Source organism: Salvelinus alpinus, chromosome 20, assembly GCF_045679555.1.
Source record: "Salvelinus alpinus chromosome 20, SLU_Salpinus.1, whole genome shotgun sequence".
Classification (NCBI taxonomy): domain Eukaryota; kingdom Metazoa; phylum Chordata; class Actinopteri; order Salmoniformes; family Salmonidae; genus Salvelinus; species Salvelinus alpinus.
This window is the reverse complement of record NC_092105.1, coordinates 32,858,419-32,875,736: the sequence shown is the minus strand read 5'-3', so window position 1 is coordinate 32,875,736 and position 17,318 is coordinate 32,858,419. Positions and strand designations below refer to the sequence as shown.

The 17,318-nt window shown below is 42.6% G+C and overlaps 1 protein-coding gene across 2 annotated transcripts in view; it reads left to right on the top strand.

Moving 5' to 3' along the window:
* Positions 1-17,318, top strand: part of LOC139546680 (adenylate cyclase type 5-like) — a 142,235-nt gene that overhangs the window by 66,923 nt on the left and 57,994 nt on the right. For both annotated transcript variants that reach the window (XM_071355335.1, XM_071355333.1), the window contains exon 3: positions 1,892-2,013. In XM_071355335.1, the coding sequence (XP_071211436.1) occupies positions 1,892-2,013 (122 nt within the window). The remainder of the gene's footprint in view (positions 1-1,891; positions 2,014-17,318) is intronic.

Sequence of the window (17,318 nt, the reverse complement as noted above, 5' to 3'; positions counted from 1 at the left end):
ACATTGCTACTGTATCTGTATCGGTAGATGGTGTATATACAAATTCTTGTATTTTGGAATCACTCAATGCCAAAAAATGACATAAAACATATTGAAGCATATTACATCATGTCTGATTATTTCATATACTGCAGTGAATTCTAAACAGTAGAGAGGTGTCATTCTTGTTTTGTAAAGACATTTTACAAAAGAAAACATTGTGTAATGCTACCTGTTGTTAGTGTTTTTTAGGTCATTGTTTTATGAGTGACAAAGTGTACTTGTTGGGTGACAACCTTTGCTAGTGTTATGGAAGAATGATTTGATTTGAGACGTGTATGAAGTGTTTTGGTAGTTTTAGTGCATTTTGAATGTGAAATGAACTGCTGTGCCAAGCTGAAAGTCAGTTAGGAGAACTGTGTGAAGAGTTTTGAAAAAGTGACCTAAGTATTGATAAATGGGTCCTAGCGATTGTAAAAAAAAAAAAAAAACTGTAAAACTGCAATCCATAGGGGTGAACCTGCCATGTCCGTTTGCGATATTAAAACAACAAAGACGTTACTTCAAACAAGGAAAAGTGTTTATTTTCCCCTCTATCACTGCACGTGCGATAGAGCAGCAAAGTATGTACTACCATTTTAACCAAATCACATTTGATTGGTCACATACAAATATTTTGCAGATGTTATTGCGGGTGTAGTGATATGCTTGTGTTCCTAGCTCCAATAGTGCAGTAGTATCTAACAATTCACAACAATACACACAAATCTAAATGTAAAATAAAGGAATTAAGAAATATATAAATATTAGATCGAGAAATGTCGGAGTGGCATTGACAAAAATACAGTAGAATAGAATACATATGAGATGAGTAAAGCAGTATGTAAACATTATTTAAGTGACTAGTGTTCCATTATTAAAGTGACCAGTGATTCCAAGTCTATGTATATAAGGCAGCAGGGTTGTGTAACCGGGTGGAAGCCATGTGATGGCTATTTTACAGTCTGATGTCCTTGAGAAATAAACAGTCTTTTCAGTCTCTGTCCCAGCTTTGATGCACCTGTACTGATCTCGCTTTCTGGATGATAGCGGGGTGAACAGGCCATGGCTCGGGTGTTTGATGATCTTTTTGGCCTTCCTGTGACATCGGGTGCTGTAGGTGTCCTGGAGGGCAGATAGCTTTCCCCCGGTGATGCGTTGAGAAGACCGCACCACCTTCTGGAGAGGGCGGTGCAGTTGCCATACCAGGCGGTTATATAGCCCGACAGGATGCTTTCAATTGTGCATCTGTAAAAGTTTGTGAGGGTTTTAGGGGCCAAGCTAAATTTCTTCAGCCTCCTGAGGCGCTGTTGCGCCTTTTTCACCACACTGTCTGTGTGGGTGGACCATTTCAGATCATCAGTGATGTGTACGCCGAGGAACCCTGGTAAAAATGTGTGCACTATATAGGAAATAGGGTTCCATTTTGGACGCAGCCAAGGAGATGGCATCAAGGGCTGGCCCACACTTGTCAACCAGTGATAACATCTCTCAGCAGGCAGGGATACTGTGCCGTGGGCGTCATCGCAATAGAGGGATGGAAAGATAGATGCAGGGGGCAAGCAGCCGTCTGTTCTAGTCCTAAACTACCCAGATTGGATTGGCCAAAATCAAGACCTCTCCATTTCTCTGTCTCACTGTCTGTCTCGTGTAATGACTCCTATAAACTAAATCTCTGGTTTGTCCGTTTTCTCTTTACTCTCTCCCCTGCCTCTCTCTCTTGCTCTGGGATTTTCTCTCATTCTCTCTTTCTCCCTGGGTGTCTTCCCTCACTCTCTATCCCCCTCCTCTCTCTTGTCATCCTTCTCTCTCTCTACTTTCTACCTTCCTCCCCATCTCTTGCCCTCTCTGTCTCATTCCTCTATCTCTGCAGGAGCGTCTCCTGCTCTCCGTGCTTCCCCGTCATGTTGCCATGGAGATGAAAGCTGATATTAACGCTAAGCAGGAAGACATGATGTTTCACAAGATCTACATCCAGAAGCACGACAACGTCAGGTACCGGTCACCAATGACATGATCAGGGAGAGTGGGGACACATGCAGTCAATGCCATGCTCCAAAGCTATGTCCAGGTCATTCTCTTAATCAATTACCATGCTACTTTACTCAGCATTACCTAGCCTCTGAGGATTATAACCATGTTGATAGTATGTGTTTAACCTCCAGTGGTAGTGGAGAGTATTACTAATCATCCAATATGTGATGTAGTCTAGAGAATCAGAGGCACCATCTTGTTGATTACGAATGCACAAGGCTTACATTTGGTACAGACAGACAGAGAGAGAGAGACAGAGAGAGAGACAGAGAGAGAGACAGAGAGAGAGAGACAGAGAGAGAGAGACAGAGAGAGACAGAGAGAGAGAGAGAGACAGAGAGTGAGACAGACAGACAGACAGACAGACAGACAGACAGACAGACAGACAGACAGACAGACAGACGTTTTCTCTGTGGCTGTCTGGCTTGTGGACACCAAGAAGACTCCTAACGTCATGCTGTGTGTTGTGTTCTCAGAACCATGCCTGGTAGGCTTCTAGCTCTTCTGTCTTAGGGCAGACTAGACCCAAACACACATAAGAGGTGCTGTTGTAGCTTTGAAGAGTCTCTTTGAACCACATGGGTAGAGTCAGAGATCATGTATCTTTCACTCTTTTCTAAAACAAAACAGTCTTTTCATTGTCTGTGTGTATGTGATCATTATCAGTTTTTTGCCATGTTAGAGCAGAGAGAGTTGAACCTTGAAGTCAGAGGGTTTAGCTCAGAGGCCTGGCAGTTCCTGGAATATCTACCGCTATGGAAGGAAGGTTCAGTCACAATGCATGTGATGCCTGCTGTTTTTGAGAAGAATGAAAGGTCGAGAAAACACTCACGCACACAGGCACACACATAATTCCATATAGCACTAACATTTATCTCTAAAAGTCTGGCAATGCTGGCAATGCTGATGATGAAGATGCTGTGCGACAAAGAAGTATGTATATTTTCTGTTCGTGGTGATTCTGTCCGGCGACTGATCTCAACTGGCCCTGCACGAGGCTGCTTGAAAAAGCGTTGCCCCTGTTTTTAACTGACTCACTGGGGGTCTAGGATTACTGGCCGCTAGGCTAAGCTAAGCCTGGCTGACTGTGCGGCTAATACCCTGCTAAAGAGAGGGAGGCCTGGAGTAGCAAGCCGCTAACAGTGCCCGGCCACCCTCTGTAATTGGGCAGCAGACAGACAACAGGAAAAGAGAGTTGACAGCTCCTGGCAGGGATAGAGAGAGAAAGAGAGAGAAAGAGAGAGGGCGCTTGGCTGTGGAGAGAGAGAAAGGATAGAAGACTGGGGCTGCTGTGTCTAACATTACTACATGACTAGTGCATGTAGCTGTCAAATCCTTGCTTCCTCTCTCATAAGCATCAAGGACCTCCTCTCCTTCAATGGGCTTTGAGAGGAATTGAGGAAACAAGGATGGAGAAAGCAATAATTATTTGACAGCTAGTAACGTTTTCAGACACTGCCCGGGTTTCAGTGTTTCTTTGTGTGCTCCAGTTAGATGGGGGAGATATAGTGGAGGATGTACTGTATATAGCCTAGCATGTAAGATGGGGTTGCTGAGAGAGCAGATAGCATCTTGTCCTGCAGCATGTCATGTCCCTGGCCGCTCCTCCCGGCTCTGACTGCTCTGCTCCTCCCGGGCCCTGCTCAGCTCAGCCCACTCTGCTGTTAGTCAGGAGGCCTCCCTTTTGCTTTTCTGCCTCCTCCTCCACCTTCCTCCTCCTCCTCGAACAAAAGCCCCATGGCTTTCAGCAATTAGGCCGAAATGTCCCGACTACAAGCGTGTTATGCAAGTTAGCAGCAGTGGGGTGTAGGGATGTTTGTCGAGAAGTTTTGAAGCTCATCTCAGTGAAGTGGGGTATTGATATGTCTACTAGAAGACAACACAGCAGTGTTTTTTTTGCCAGTTTAAAGTTCAAAGTTTCAAAGTTTATTTGCCATGTGCACAGGATACAACAGGTATAAAACAGTATAGTGACATTCTTACCTTGAGAGCTCTTCCCCAACAACGCAGTGATAATAATAATTTATACAATGTTTGGATCTAATCCTGAATGCTGATTGGTTAAAAACACATTCCAACCGGTGTCTATTCCACAAGTTACCACCGGCTAAAGCTATGATGTTAAAATGCCTATTACTCTGTTCCATCTGATTGCGCAATCCACTGTCTCATCAGCCCAGCCTGGCAAGTTATGAACTTGATCTCCACTATAAAAAGTTATGAACTTGATCGCCACCATAAAAAGTTATGAACTTGATCTCCACTATAAAAAGTTATGAACTTGATCTCCACTATAAAAAGTTATGAACTTGATCTCCACTATAAAAAGTTATGAACTTGATCGCCACCATAAAAAGTTATGAACTTGATCTCCACTATAAAAAGTTATGAACTTGATCTCCACTATAAAAAGTTATGAACTTGATCGCCACCATAAAAAGTTATGAACTTGATCTCCACTATAAAAAGTTATGAACTTGATCTCCACTATAAAAAGTTATGAACTTGATCTCCACTATAAAAAGTTATGAACTTGATCTCCACTATAAAAAGTAATGAACTTGATCTCCACTATAAAAAGTTATGAACTTGATCTCCACTATAAAAAGTTATGAACTTGATCTCCACTATAAAAAGTTATGAACTTGATCTCCACTATAAAAAGTAATGAACTTGATCTCCACTATAAAAAGTTATGAACTTGATCTCCACTATAAAAAGTAATGAACTTGATCTCCACTATAAAAAGTTATGAACTTGATCTCCACTATAAAAAGTTATGAACTTGATCTCCACTATAAAAAGTTATGAACTTGATCTCCACTATAAAAAGTAATGAACTTGATCTCCACTATAAAAAGTTATGAACTTGATCTCCACTATAAAAAGTTATGAACTTGATCTCCACTATAAAAAGTTATGAACTTGATCTCCACTATAAAAAGTTATGAACTTGATCTCCACTATAAAAAGTTATGAACTTGATCTCCACTATAAAAAGTTATGAACTTGATCTCCACTATAAAAAGTTATGAACTTGATCTCCACTATAAAAAGTTATGAACTTGATCTCCACTATAAAAAGTTATGAACTTGATCTCCACTATAAAAAGTTATGAACTTGATCTCCACTATAAAAAGTTATGAACTTGATCTCCACTATAAAAAGTTATAAACTTGATCTCCACTATAAAAAGCATCTAGACATCTCACATTTCTTTTAGACTAACATTTAGTTTTCAACAGCAGAGATTTATATAAACATTGCGGTCTGTCTCTTCGACATTTGCAACATTGTTTCTGTATTCTAATTTGATCTCCAGCTGTCCCATAGTAATGATGTGTAGGGGTCGGGAATCCAGATGAGACAGACAGGATATATACAAAGAAATGTAAATTGAAAAAAGTTTAAAAGAAACGAAGTGTAGCTAGTTTGCAGTTTTTCCAGCTTCAGATTGAAGTGATTGTAGCTGTGTTGTTGGCTAGCTCCTCTGAACAACAGTGTCCTGACAAGAGAGCACATTTTCTATGCCAGTCGAAATCGCGCCTCGTTAGCTCATTGTTATGGATGTATCCAAATAAATGTCAGTAGAAAACAGCTGAAACAAATGCAAATGCTGCTACTGCTGTTATTCTGGCTGCACTGTTTGACGTGACTGTAAGTTAGGCGTAGTTGGCTAGCTAGCAAGCAAGGGATAAGAACGTTGCCAGCCAGTGGAACATTTAGTGGAACATGGAACATTTAGAACGAATGACTGGGTCGCATCCATAGATACAGAACAAAAAGACTGAATGACTGGGTCGCATCCCTGGCAACCGAACCGATAGAACGAATGACCAGCCAGCTTGGGTAGCAATAGTAGGATATATAAATACTTATGGTAATATACTAATGGTAATATATACCGTACCAGTAAAAAGTTTGGATACACCTACTCATTCCAGGTTTCTTCTTTATTTTTAGTATTTTCAACATAGTAGAATAATAGTGAAGACATCAAAACTATGAAATAACACATATGTATGTAGTAACCATGTAGTAACCAATCATGTAGTAACCAAAAAAGTGTTAAACAAATCAAAATATATTTTATATTTGAGATTCTTCAAAATAGCCATCCTTTGCCTTGATGACAGCTTTGCACACTCTTGACATTCTCTCAACCAACTTCACCTGGAATGCTTTTCCAACAGTCTAGGAGGAGTTTGCTGAGCACTTGTTGGCTGCTTTTCCTTCACTCTGTGGTCCAACATGGCTGAGGTGCACCTGATCGTGGCAGCATTCCAATCTTTGGGAATCTCAGACGATAAGAAAGAGAGGTTGAACAGGCTAGTAATAGGGGTTGCAACAATTTCGGCAGATAATTTTAAAAAGACAGGGTCGAGATTTTCTAGCTCGGCTGATTTGTAGGGGTCCAGGTTTTGCAGTTCTTTAAGAACATCAACTACCAGATTTGGGTGAAGGAGAAATGGGGAGGCTTGGGCGAGTTGGTGTGGGGATTGCAGGGCTGTTGACCGGGGTAGCGGTAGCCAGGTGGAAAGCATGGCCAGCCGTAGAAAAATGCTTATTGAAATTCTCAATTATAGTGGATTTATCGGTGGTGACAGTGTTTCCTAGCCTCGGTGCAGTGGGCAGCTGGGAGGAGGTGCTCTTATTCTCCATGGACTTTACAGTGTCCCATAACTTTTTTGAGTTTGTGCTACAGGATGCAAATTTCTGCTTGAAAAAGCTAGCCTTAGCTTTCCTAACTGCCTGTGTATATTTGTTTCTAACTTCCCTGAAAAGTTGCATATCACGGGGGCTATTCGATGCTAATGCAGAACGCCACAGGATGTTTTTGTGCTGGTCAAGGGCAGTCAGGTCTGGAGAGAACCAAGGGCTATATCTGTTCCTTGTTCTACGTTTTTTAAAGGGGCATGCTTATTTAAGATGGTGAGGAAGGCACTATTAAAGAATGACCAGGCATCCTCTACTGACGGGATGAGGTCAATATCCTTCCAGGATACCCAGGCCAGGTCGATTAGGAAGGCCTGCTTGCTGAAGTGTTTTAGGGAGCGTTTGATAGTGATGAGGGGTGGTCGTTTGACCGCAGACCCGTTATGGATGCAGGCGATGAGGCAGTGATCGCTGAGATCTTGGTTGAAAACAGCAGAGGTATATTTGGAGGGCAAGTTGTTTAGGATGATATCTATGAGGGTGCCCGTGTTTACGGATTTGGGGTTGTACCTGGTGGGTTCATTGATAATTTGTGAGAGATTGAGGGCATCAAGCTTAGATTGTAGGATGGCCGGGGTGTTAAGCATGTCCCAGTTTAGGTCACCTAGCAGCACGAGCTCTGAAGATAGATGGGGGGCAATCAGTTCACATATGGTGTCCAGGGCACAGCTGGGGACAGAGGGTGGTCTATAGCAAGCGGAAACGGTGAGAGACTTGTTTCTGGAAAGGTGAAATTTTAAAAGTAGAAGCTCGAATTGTTTGGGTACAGAGCTGGATAGTAAGACAGAACTCTGCAGGCTATCTCTGCAGTAGATTGCAACACCGCCACCTTTGGCGGTTCTATCTTGTCTGAAAATGTTATAGTTAGGGATGGAAATTTCAGGGTTTTTGGTGGTCTTCCTGAGCCAGGATTCAGACACGGCTAGGACATCCGGGTTGGCAGAGTGTGCTAGGGCAGTGAATAAAACAAACTTAGGGAGGAGGCTTCTAATGTTAACATGCATGAAACCAAGGCTTTTACGGTTACAGAAGTCAACAAATGATAGCGCCTGGGGAATGGGAGTGGAGCTAGGCACTGCAGGGCCTGGATTAACTTCCACATCACCAGAGGAACAGAGGAACAGAGGAGGAGTAGGATAAGGGTACGGCTAAAGGCTAAAATAACTGGTCGTCTAGTACGTTCAGAACAGAGAGTAAAAGGAGCGGATTTCTGGGCACGGTAGAATAGATTCAAGGCATAATGTACAGACAAAGGTATGGTAGGATGTGGATACAGTGAGGGTAAACCTATGCATAGAGTGACGATGAACGAGATATTGTCCCTAGAAATATAATTTAAACCAATATCATTTAAACCAGGTGATGTGATAGGTGGAACTAAAGTGTTAAATAAGGCGTATTGAGCAGGGCTAGAGGCTCTACAGTGAAATAAGGCAATAAATACTAACCAAAACAGCAACGGACAAGGCATATTGACGTTAGCGAGAGGCATGCGTAGCCGAGTGATCATAGGAGTCCAGTGAGTGGCTTCAGGCAGCTTGCGGGCCGGGGTTAGCAAGCTAACAGAAGGGCCTTGGAGGGACGTCGCAACGGAAGGAAGTCTGTTGTGGCCCCCTCGTGCTGCTGACGGATCAGCAGGGCTTCGTGTGGTAAACCAGGCCATTTCTGCAGAATAGGTATAGTGGCCAGAGCATTTGTCCGGTGGACCTCTTAAGCTAACAGTCCGATGTGCTCTGGACAACTAGCAGGCCGCGGCTAGCATGCTAGCGGATGGGATTTCAGGGGACGAAGCAACGGCGGAGCCAGTTGAGAAAAACCCCATTGGGCGAATCACGTCGGTGGTCCAGTCGTGATGAGTCGGCGGGGGTCCAAGCCAGTTGGCAAAAAGAGGTATTGTAGCCCAAGTAGTGGCTGATGGACCTCTTTGGCTAACTGGGAGATGAGCCTAGCAAGGCTAGCTCCAGGCTAATTGGTTCTTGCTTCGGGACAGTGACATTAGCCAGGAGTGGCCACTCGAGTAGCTAGCTAGCTGCGATGATCCAGGTGAAGAAGAAAAAAAAGTAGAGAGGTAGAGAGGCATTGTTGGATAGATCACTTCCAGGTCTACCTTTGTTCCATCTTATGTAGCAAAATTCCATCTTATGTAGCAAAATTTGAAATGGTGTTTTTTACATTGGATAAACGTAGACTAAGAGCTAGAAAATATTATTTCATGCACTACAGTTGAGGGACAATGAGAAAGTAATTCTGCTTTGAAAGTTGCTAAACTTGTAACCCCACTTTTGAGAAAATGGCTCTTGAATGTTTTAGTACACCTATTGGAGAGCTCTTTGTCTACACCCATTCAGCATTGTTCACACCCTCTTAAGCCTTAGCCCCACTCGTCTCTTTAAGGATTCACATGAGGCCATGTGCTAAACAGTGAGTACGGTAGTGTACAACCAAAGATTTCAAGACTAAAGGCTGGTTTATATTACGTCTATCGACATGTCTGTATACAGTTGTCGCAGTGACATCATTAACATTCTATTGTCGTCCAACATCAAACTTGTCAAAATAACAAACAACGAAATAAAAGCAGGTCATTCTACCGGAGAATTTTAAGAACTTGGACACTGTCTCGTTGGCCTAACGTTATATCCTAATTTGACTTTGGTTCAGGTCATGTTGATCTTCACATTACCGTTTCTGGTAAACACAATATATAAAATAAAATCAAAGTTTATTTGTCGCATGCATAGGCTACAGAAGTTGTAAACGTTACAGTGAAATGGTTAATTGCATAGTGGAGTCTTCTGTTTAGACATTTGGCTGGCTAGCTAAACAATGAACCATAATCCCAACTCATAACATTACTACACTGCATTAATCTACAGGTAGCTAAAGCTAACAAACTAGCTAGGTTCAATATTAACTAGCTAGCTAACATTAGGCTATAACTAACAATGCAAATGGCTCTGAGATATGAATATTATTACTACACAGATCATACACGTAATGTTAGTTAGCGAGCCAGCCAGCTAGCTAACGATAGCTAGCTAGCTAACAGTACGCTTTAACTTGCATTGAAAACTATTTTCTGACAAAATCAGAAACGTTTAATATCTGAAAATATAGCTAGCTAGACTCTCTTACCCATATACATGGATAAACGCTTCTCCATCTCTGTCACGGATGCCATGGTTGCCCTTAGTTTGAAGATGTAATCCGGAGACAGATGTTTTATGCAACAGCCTTCTGTGTTTTCTTTTCGATTCCCTCCGCATTTGCAATCAAACTCCTGAATTTTCTCCATCTCTTTAGCTATCATACTCTGCTTCGACTGGGCATTCCACTGATTTCAAAACTCGGTCCTCTGGAAAGTGGAGAGCCTTAGCAACACTTGTGCAGTTCTTTGTGATATCTTCCAATCGTGGCTAGCGGGAAGGTTCCTGTCTTTTTCCGTGGCTAAGCCAACTAGGTTCGGAATTTAACAATTTGATTTGTATTTACAGATGGCATACAAGTTTGTTATTAAGGCCCATGAAATTTCACATTCCAGAATACATTTCTGCCCCAAAAACGCATTTTGATAAAAAAATTATGTTTTATGTTCAAATGTGAAGTAGTGAAGCATGACGTATGTCTAGTTTCCTGAAACAAGTCACATATTGTCGTTTTGCCTGTTTGGTGGCTCTGCGGAGGTATTCGGGGTCGGCTGTGATAGCCCTGAGTGCAATAGCTCTGCCCTTTAGCTTAGTGTGTACCTCTGTGTTAATCCAGAGCTTTTGATTGGGGAAAGCAGCAAAAGCTCAATGTGGGGACTACGTCGGCGATGCATTTTCTGATGAAGCCCGAGACGGAGGTGGTTAGCTTGTTGATGCTATTGCCGGAGTCCCGAAACATATTCCAGTCAGCTCTAGCAAAGCAGTCCTGCAACATAGCCTACGATTCTGAAAACCATTTCTCTAAGGAGCGCGTCACAGTTACTTCCTGTTTGAGCTTCTGTTTATAAAGAGGAAGCAGGAGTATAGAGACATGATCTGATTTGCCAAAGGGGGGAAGAGGGTGGGCCTTGTATGGTTGCTTGTGGGTTGAATAATAGTGGTCTAGGACTTTATCGCCCCTAGTGGCGAAGGAGACGTATTGACAGAAGTTGGGCATTTTGCAGTTTGTGCCATTGTCCCAAATGAGGACAGATACATTTTGCATCAGGACATGGCCTTTGGCTGACATTTTTTATTACGATATTCATATATTGAACTCAATTCATGAACTGAACTCTGAGTTCTGTCGCTCTCACTCTGTTGTCTCTCTCATGCAAACTCTCCACTCCATCCCTGTGTGGTACAGTAAGGAGAGACAAGTCCATGCTGCTGCAGCTCTGCATGTGTCTGTGTGTCTGCCAGGTGCTTGGCTGCAGGCTGCAGTGCAGTTGTGCTGCAGTCCACAGTGGCAGCCAGACTGGTCTTTTAGTACCTTACATTACATAATATCCCCTACAGGAGCTGTTAGTTTATATCCGTGCTGTTCTAACTAGTACTGACACACTCTCCTTGTTCAGCACAGCACTAAAGCAAACAGCACAGGATATACTGCTGAGCTCTGTCCTTCACTTCTCACTTTCCCTCTGCTCCTCCCCCTATGGACATTCCTTTGAGGACATTCTATCTCCTCCCCCCTCCCCCACCAACAGACATTTACAGTGCCTTCAGAAAGTATTCATACCCCTTGACTTATTCCACATTTTGTTGTGTTACACCCTGAATTCAAAATGGATTCAATATTTTTTTCTTCTCACCCATCTACACACAACACCCCATAATGACAAAGTGAAAACATGATTTTGGAAATGTTTTAGATTTGGTCTTGTGTTTTAGGTTATTGTCCTGCTGAAAGGTGAATTCATTCATTCATCCCAGTCTCTGGTGTAAAGCAGACAACCAGGTTTTCCACATTGTTTGCAGTATTACTTTAGTGCCTTGTTGCAAACAGGATGCATGCTTTGGAATATTTTTATTCTGTACAGGCTTCCTTCTTCTCACTCTGTCAATTAGGTTAGTATTGTGGAGTAACTACAATGTTGTTGATCCTAGAGCTGTTGTGGTGACCGTATTACCGCCATACCAGCGGTCACGGGTCATGAAGGCAGTCAAATTCCACGTGACCGTTTAGTCACGGTAATTAGGCTTCTCCAAGCTCTGATGCTGCTGCTGCTGGTCATTAGTAGTCTACCAAACTTCCTAACTGCCTGGTACTCAGCACTCTATTGTTCCTCTAATCACTCTGACATAAATGTAAATGTGATCGAAAATGTAATCAATCACTTCATGAGAGTTCATGAGCTCATGTTGCGCAACATGTCTATAGGCTATGCAATTGCGTGAGAAATCCAAGTTTTGGTGGACTCTATTAAAAAGAGGAGGATCCCATCAGCTTTCTATAGGCTAGGCCTACTATTGATCAACTTTCCTAATGTTAAGTGTATTGCTTCACTTTACAACAGGAGTCTAGCCTACCTGGCTGGCATGAAAATGAACCACAGGCAAAGCGTCCTCCATTCGCTATTTAAGTGCATAGATGACATGTATTTTTTCCCGTTGCCTGTTTCGAGAAAGGTGCATGATAATGGTCCATTCTAAATCAAAACAAATTTCACACATATATTATCTAGTATATGTAAAGACAAGATTAAATCAAGAATAGTCTGATGCGTGACAATATAAGCCTAACACTTGTGAATGATGCCCAGCATAAGAAACGGCCTTTTCTTGCGACTTTTTCGAATCATAGTCACACACCTCATGTAGCCTAGCCCATAGGCTTATATGTTTTTATAAGGTTTGTATCACAACTAAAGTGGCCAGTGGTTCTGTTCTTTTGCGTCAGCCACATTGCGTAAAAACGTTATTTTTTTTATGCTAGTGGTTGTATTCATTTTGGATCTATCGCACCCCACAACTGTCCCAGACTATGTTTGGAATATCTATTTCTTGCACAGAATAGAATAGGTTGACTTTTGTACTATGGGGGATAGTAGATTGACATAGGCTAGTGCTTTTGCTGTTCATTAGGCCTACTCATCTTGTTGGCTGACAAAAAGTAAATGTGGACAGTTCTTCCAATATCTTCAACATGCACCTTGGAATTGGATAAGGACGCGCGCAGTTGCGTCCCGGAAGTGTCTGTCTTCACTTGTAGCCTGTGAGAAAGACCCGATCACGTGATGATTGCGCAGCACTCCGGGCTACAAAAGGCATATCTTTTTATTGGGTGCATTACGGCCACAAAGGGGATGCCACAAATTGTGAATGAGAGACTATTGTAGTGTGTACAGCCTGCGTAAAAAACAAAGCAGAGCTAACGCCTTTCAAGCAACTTTTTTCAAATCATCATTAGAGTCTCATCATGCAGCCTTACAATGTATTAAAAATCAAAACATATAGCCGAACATTTGTGGAACAACTAAAGTTACATTAAATAATTCTAAATTGAGTATATAGGAGTACCTATTTCTTTGTTAACCGCTCAACACAGAATAGCCGCATGTGCGCACTCCCTCAAATCGTTCAGAGAAAATATTTATATTTTATAATTGTATTCTTCATACAATAAAGTAATATAAAATAATACCACAGAATTCTAAGCAAATCTTGTCTGCTAAATGAAGTAGTGTAGCCCACAGCCATTTGGCATAGCCACATCAGAACCTAACATAAGGACCTAACTCCGAGTATGCTATTCTTTTCATCTGAAATAGAATACATTTTCTTCATATCATGCTTCTTTAGATCTGTCTAAAATAAATAAGGGATTTATTGTGAACGTGTAGGCTATATTATATGGATTTATTATACTTTTTAAAATGTAGATAATCCAAAAGTCTGCATGTGTGGAAGCCAGGAGATGCTAAATGTGTTTATGTTAATTAACGGTGAATTACCATGAGACTGACAGTTATTTGCTTGACAATCAACAGCTGATGAAATTTCATGACCGCCACAGCCCTAGTTGATCCATCCTCAGTTTTTCTGGTGGCAAGTGGTGTACTAGTGGACATTAGAACATAGCCCTGGTCGCTCTTGGGGTTGGGTTAAATGCTGAAGACACATTTCAGTTGAAGGCATTCAGTTGAACAACTGACTAGGTATCCCCCTTTCCCCCTTTCTTCCCAGCTGATGTTGTCACCTGGGTGTAGAGAAAATGGCTGCTGAGAATATGGATGATATTGGATGGGAATGGCTTTGTAATGTACAATATCTAAAAGACTGGCACTAAGCTTGTCTTTGGGGCATGCTGGTGTAGAGCTATGCTAAGACCACGGACAGCAACAGAGTTGACAGGAAGGTGTGCAGCCAGGGACAGAGAGGAGGAAATACAAACTGACAAGCAGCCAAATGTAACAGCTACACATGGGTTTGGTTGGGCATGACAGGATCATAGAGAGAGAGAGAGAGAGAGAGAGCTGAACACTATCCTGATATGACAGTAGTATTAGAACTAAAATGACAGAAGGTGTGGTAGGAGAACTGTGAAGAGGGGAGGTAGAGAAGGAAAAGATTGAGAGGGGGATATGCAGGGTGAGATGAGTGAAGTGAAGAGAGGCATAGAAGGTGGGAGTGAGGGAGAGAAAGGGGAAGGAGGGAGAGAGAGGGGAATGTATGCAGAGTGAGGTGAGTGAAATGGAGAGAGGCAGGGAGGCCATGAGGGCGGCAGGAGGGGAGAGCCCAACCATCAACAGTGCTGAGGGGTCAAGCTATGCGGCGGGAGATGAAAGGCTGATTGTCTGTGGCAGTGCCAGGAGGTCCGGGGGAAACAAGGTTAGGGGTCAAGACAGAAGCCCCTTTTGACATGGCAGCGAGATGACCCGTAACAGGTTCTGCGGGGCTAGCTATGTAAGCAGGCAGTGCTTTCTCTTTCTCTCTCTCTCTCTCTCTTTTTTCTCTCTCTCTCTCTCCCTTTATTCTTTCCCAGGGGGATGTTGGATGTTGGACGCGGTCCCTGGCAGGCTGCCGCTTTCATGCGAGCCGAGGCCTAGCTCAGAAGCAAGCAAGCATGGAGGCGTACTGTAACAAACAAATTCCTAACAATATAATGCCATTCACTCCCTCGCAGCTCAGGTGTCACGTTTTAACTGAAACTCTGGGTTTCAGCAGTTTCACCCCAAGCTGTAAAAGGGTTGTTATTCCATTCTGGGCCTTGTTGTTGTGCAGATTATTAACCTTTTGGAGCGATTTACAGTAGATTTACTCAAATTGGGACATTGCCCGAGTCCAGTGCATGGCCTTGTTGTAGCCTGTAAACCAGGTTGTGTGGTTAGTACAGAAGGTTCATTCCATTGTTACATTCCATTGAGCAAATGAGATATGACTATCTGTTTATCATCTCTGACAGTTTAGCAAAATAATGTAATGGATGAGCACAATAACGCTGATGCGAATATATTGTCTCTCTCTGACTGAGTGGTTGTAAGGGCTTCAACATGCCTGGTTTCATCAGGTCATGGTCACAGTGTACCTTGTTTGGTAAAGTTATTGCACAATGAATATCTGATGTTTTCTGTTTTGACCCCCCAAAAAAGTCCTGTTTTGGTGAATGTATTTTTCTTTTTAATTTCTGGTACATACACCCAGTGACTCATAGATACTGTATACAGTTCCTTCGGAAAGTATTCAGACCTCTTGACTTTTTCCAAATTTTGTTACGTTACAGCTTTATTCTAAAATTGATTAAATATGTATTTTTCCTCAGCAATCTACACACAATACCCATTAATGACAAAGTGAAAACAGGTTTGTAGAAATGTTTGCACTTTATTAAATATAATTAACAGATATACCTTATTTACACAAGTATTTAGACCCTTTGCTATGAGACTCAAAACTGTGGTCTGCCGAGTGGCGCAGCGGTCTAAGACAGTGCATCTCGGTGCTGGAAACGTCACTACAGACATCCTGGTTCAAATCCAGGCTGTATCACAACTGGCCGTGATTGGGAGTCCCATAGGGCGGAGCACGGGTTTGGTCAGTGTAGGCTGTCATTGTAAATAAGAATTTGTTCTTAACTGACTTGCCAAGTTAAATAAAGGCACATAGTTGAGCTCAGGTGCATCCTGTTTCCATTGATCATCCTTGAGATGTTTCTACAACTTGATTGGAGTCCACCTGTGGTAAATTCAATTGATTGGACATGATTTGAAAAGGCACTCGCCTGTCTATATAAGGTCCCGCAGTTGACAGTGCATGTCAGAGCAAAAACCAAGCCATGAGGTCGAAAGAATTGTCCGTAGAGCTCAGAGACAGGATTGTGTCGAGGCACAGATCTGGGGAAGGGTACCAAAAAATGTCTGCAGTATTGAAGGTCCCCAAGAACACAGTGGCCTCCATCATTCTTAAATGGAAGAAGTTTGGAACCACCAAGACTCTTCCTAGAGCTGGCCGCCCTGCCAAACTGAGCAATTGGGGAGAAGGGCTTGGTCGGGGAGGTGACCAAGAACCCAATGGTCACTCTGTCAGGGCTCTAGAGTTCCTCTGTGGAGATGAGAGAACCTTCCAGAAGGATAAAAATATCTGCAGTACTCCATTAATCAGGCCTTTATGCCAGACAGAAGCCACTCTACAGTAAAAGGCACATGACAGCCCACTTGGAGTTTGCCAAAAGCCATTTTCTAGTCTGATGAAACCAAGATTGAACTCTTTGGCATGAATGCCAAGCGTCACGTCTGGAGGAAACCTGGCACCATCCATACGGTGAAGCATGGTGATGGCAGCAGCATGCTGTGGGGATGTTTTTCAGCGGCACAGACTGGGAGACTAGTCAGTACAGAGAGATCCTTGGTGAAAACCTGCTCCAGAGTGCTCAGGATCTCAGTCTGGGTTGAAGGTTCACCTTCCAACAGGACAACGAATCTAAGCACACAGCCAAGACAACGCAGGAGTGGCTTCGGGACAAGTCTCTGAATGTCCTTGAGTGGCCGAGCCAGAGTCCGGACTTGAACCCGATCTTAATTCTCTGGAGAGACCTGATAAAAGCTGTGCAGCAATGGAGTATGAGCCAATCTGACAGAGCTTGAGAGGATCTGCAGAGAAGAATAGGAGAAACTACCCAAATACAGATGTGCCAAGGTTGTAGCATCATACCCAAGAAGACTCGAGGCTGTTATCGCTGCCAAAGATGCTTCAACAAAGTACTGAGTAAAGTGTCTAAATACTTATGTACATTTTATATTTCTGTTTTTTTATTTTTTATAAATTAGCAAACATTTCATAAACCCTGTTTTTGCTTTGTAATATATGGGGTAATGTGTGTAGATTGTTAAATGGAAAAAAACTATTTTAGAATAAGTCTGTAACCTAACAAAATGTGGAAAAGTCAAAGGGTCTGAATTCTTTCCGAAGGCACTGTATACATACATAAATACAGTCGTTTATAGAACATATTCCTCTATAGAAAATGGGTCTGCTGTACATGTGCCGCTAACATGAAAGACATGCTTTGGGGCAGAGTTGAATGAAGGACACCCATGCACGGGGACCCTTGTTTCTCTAAATGCCTTGATTTCTGTGAAGTA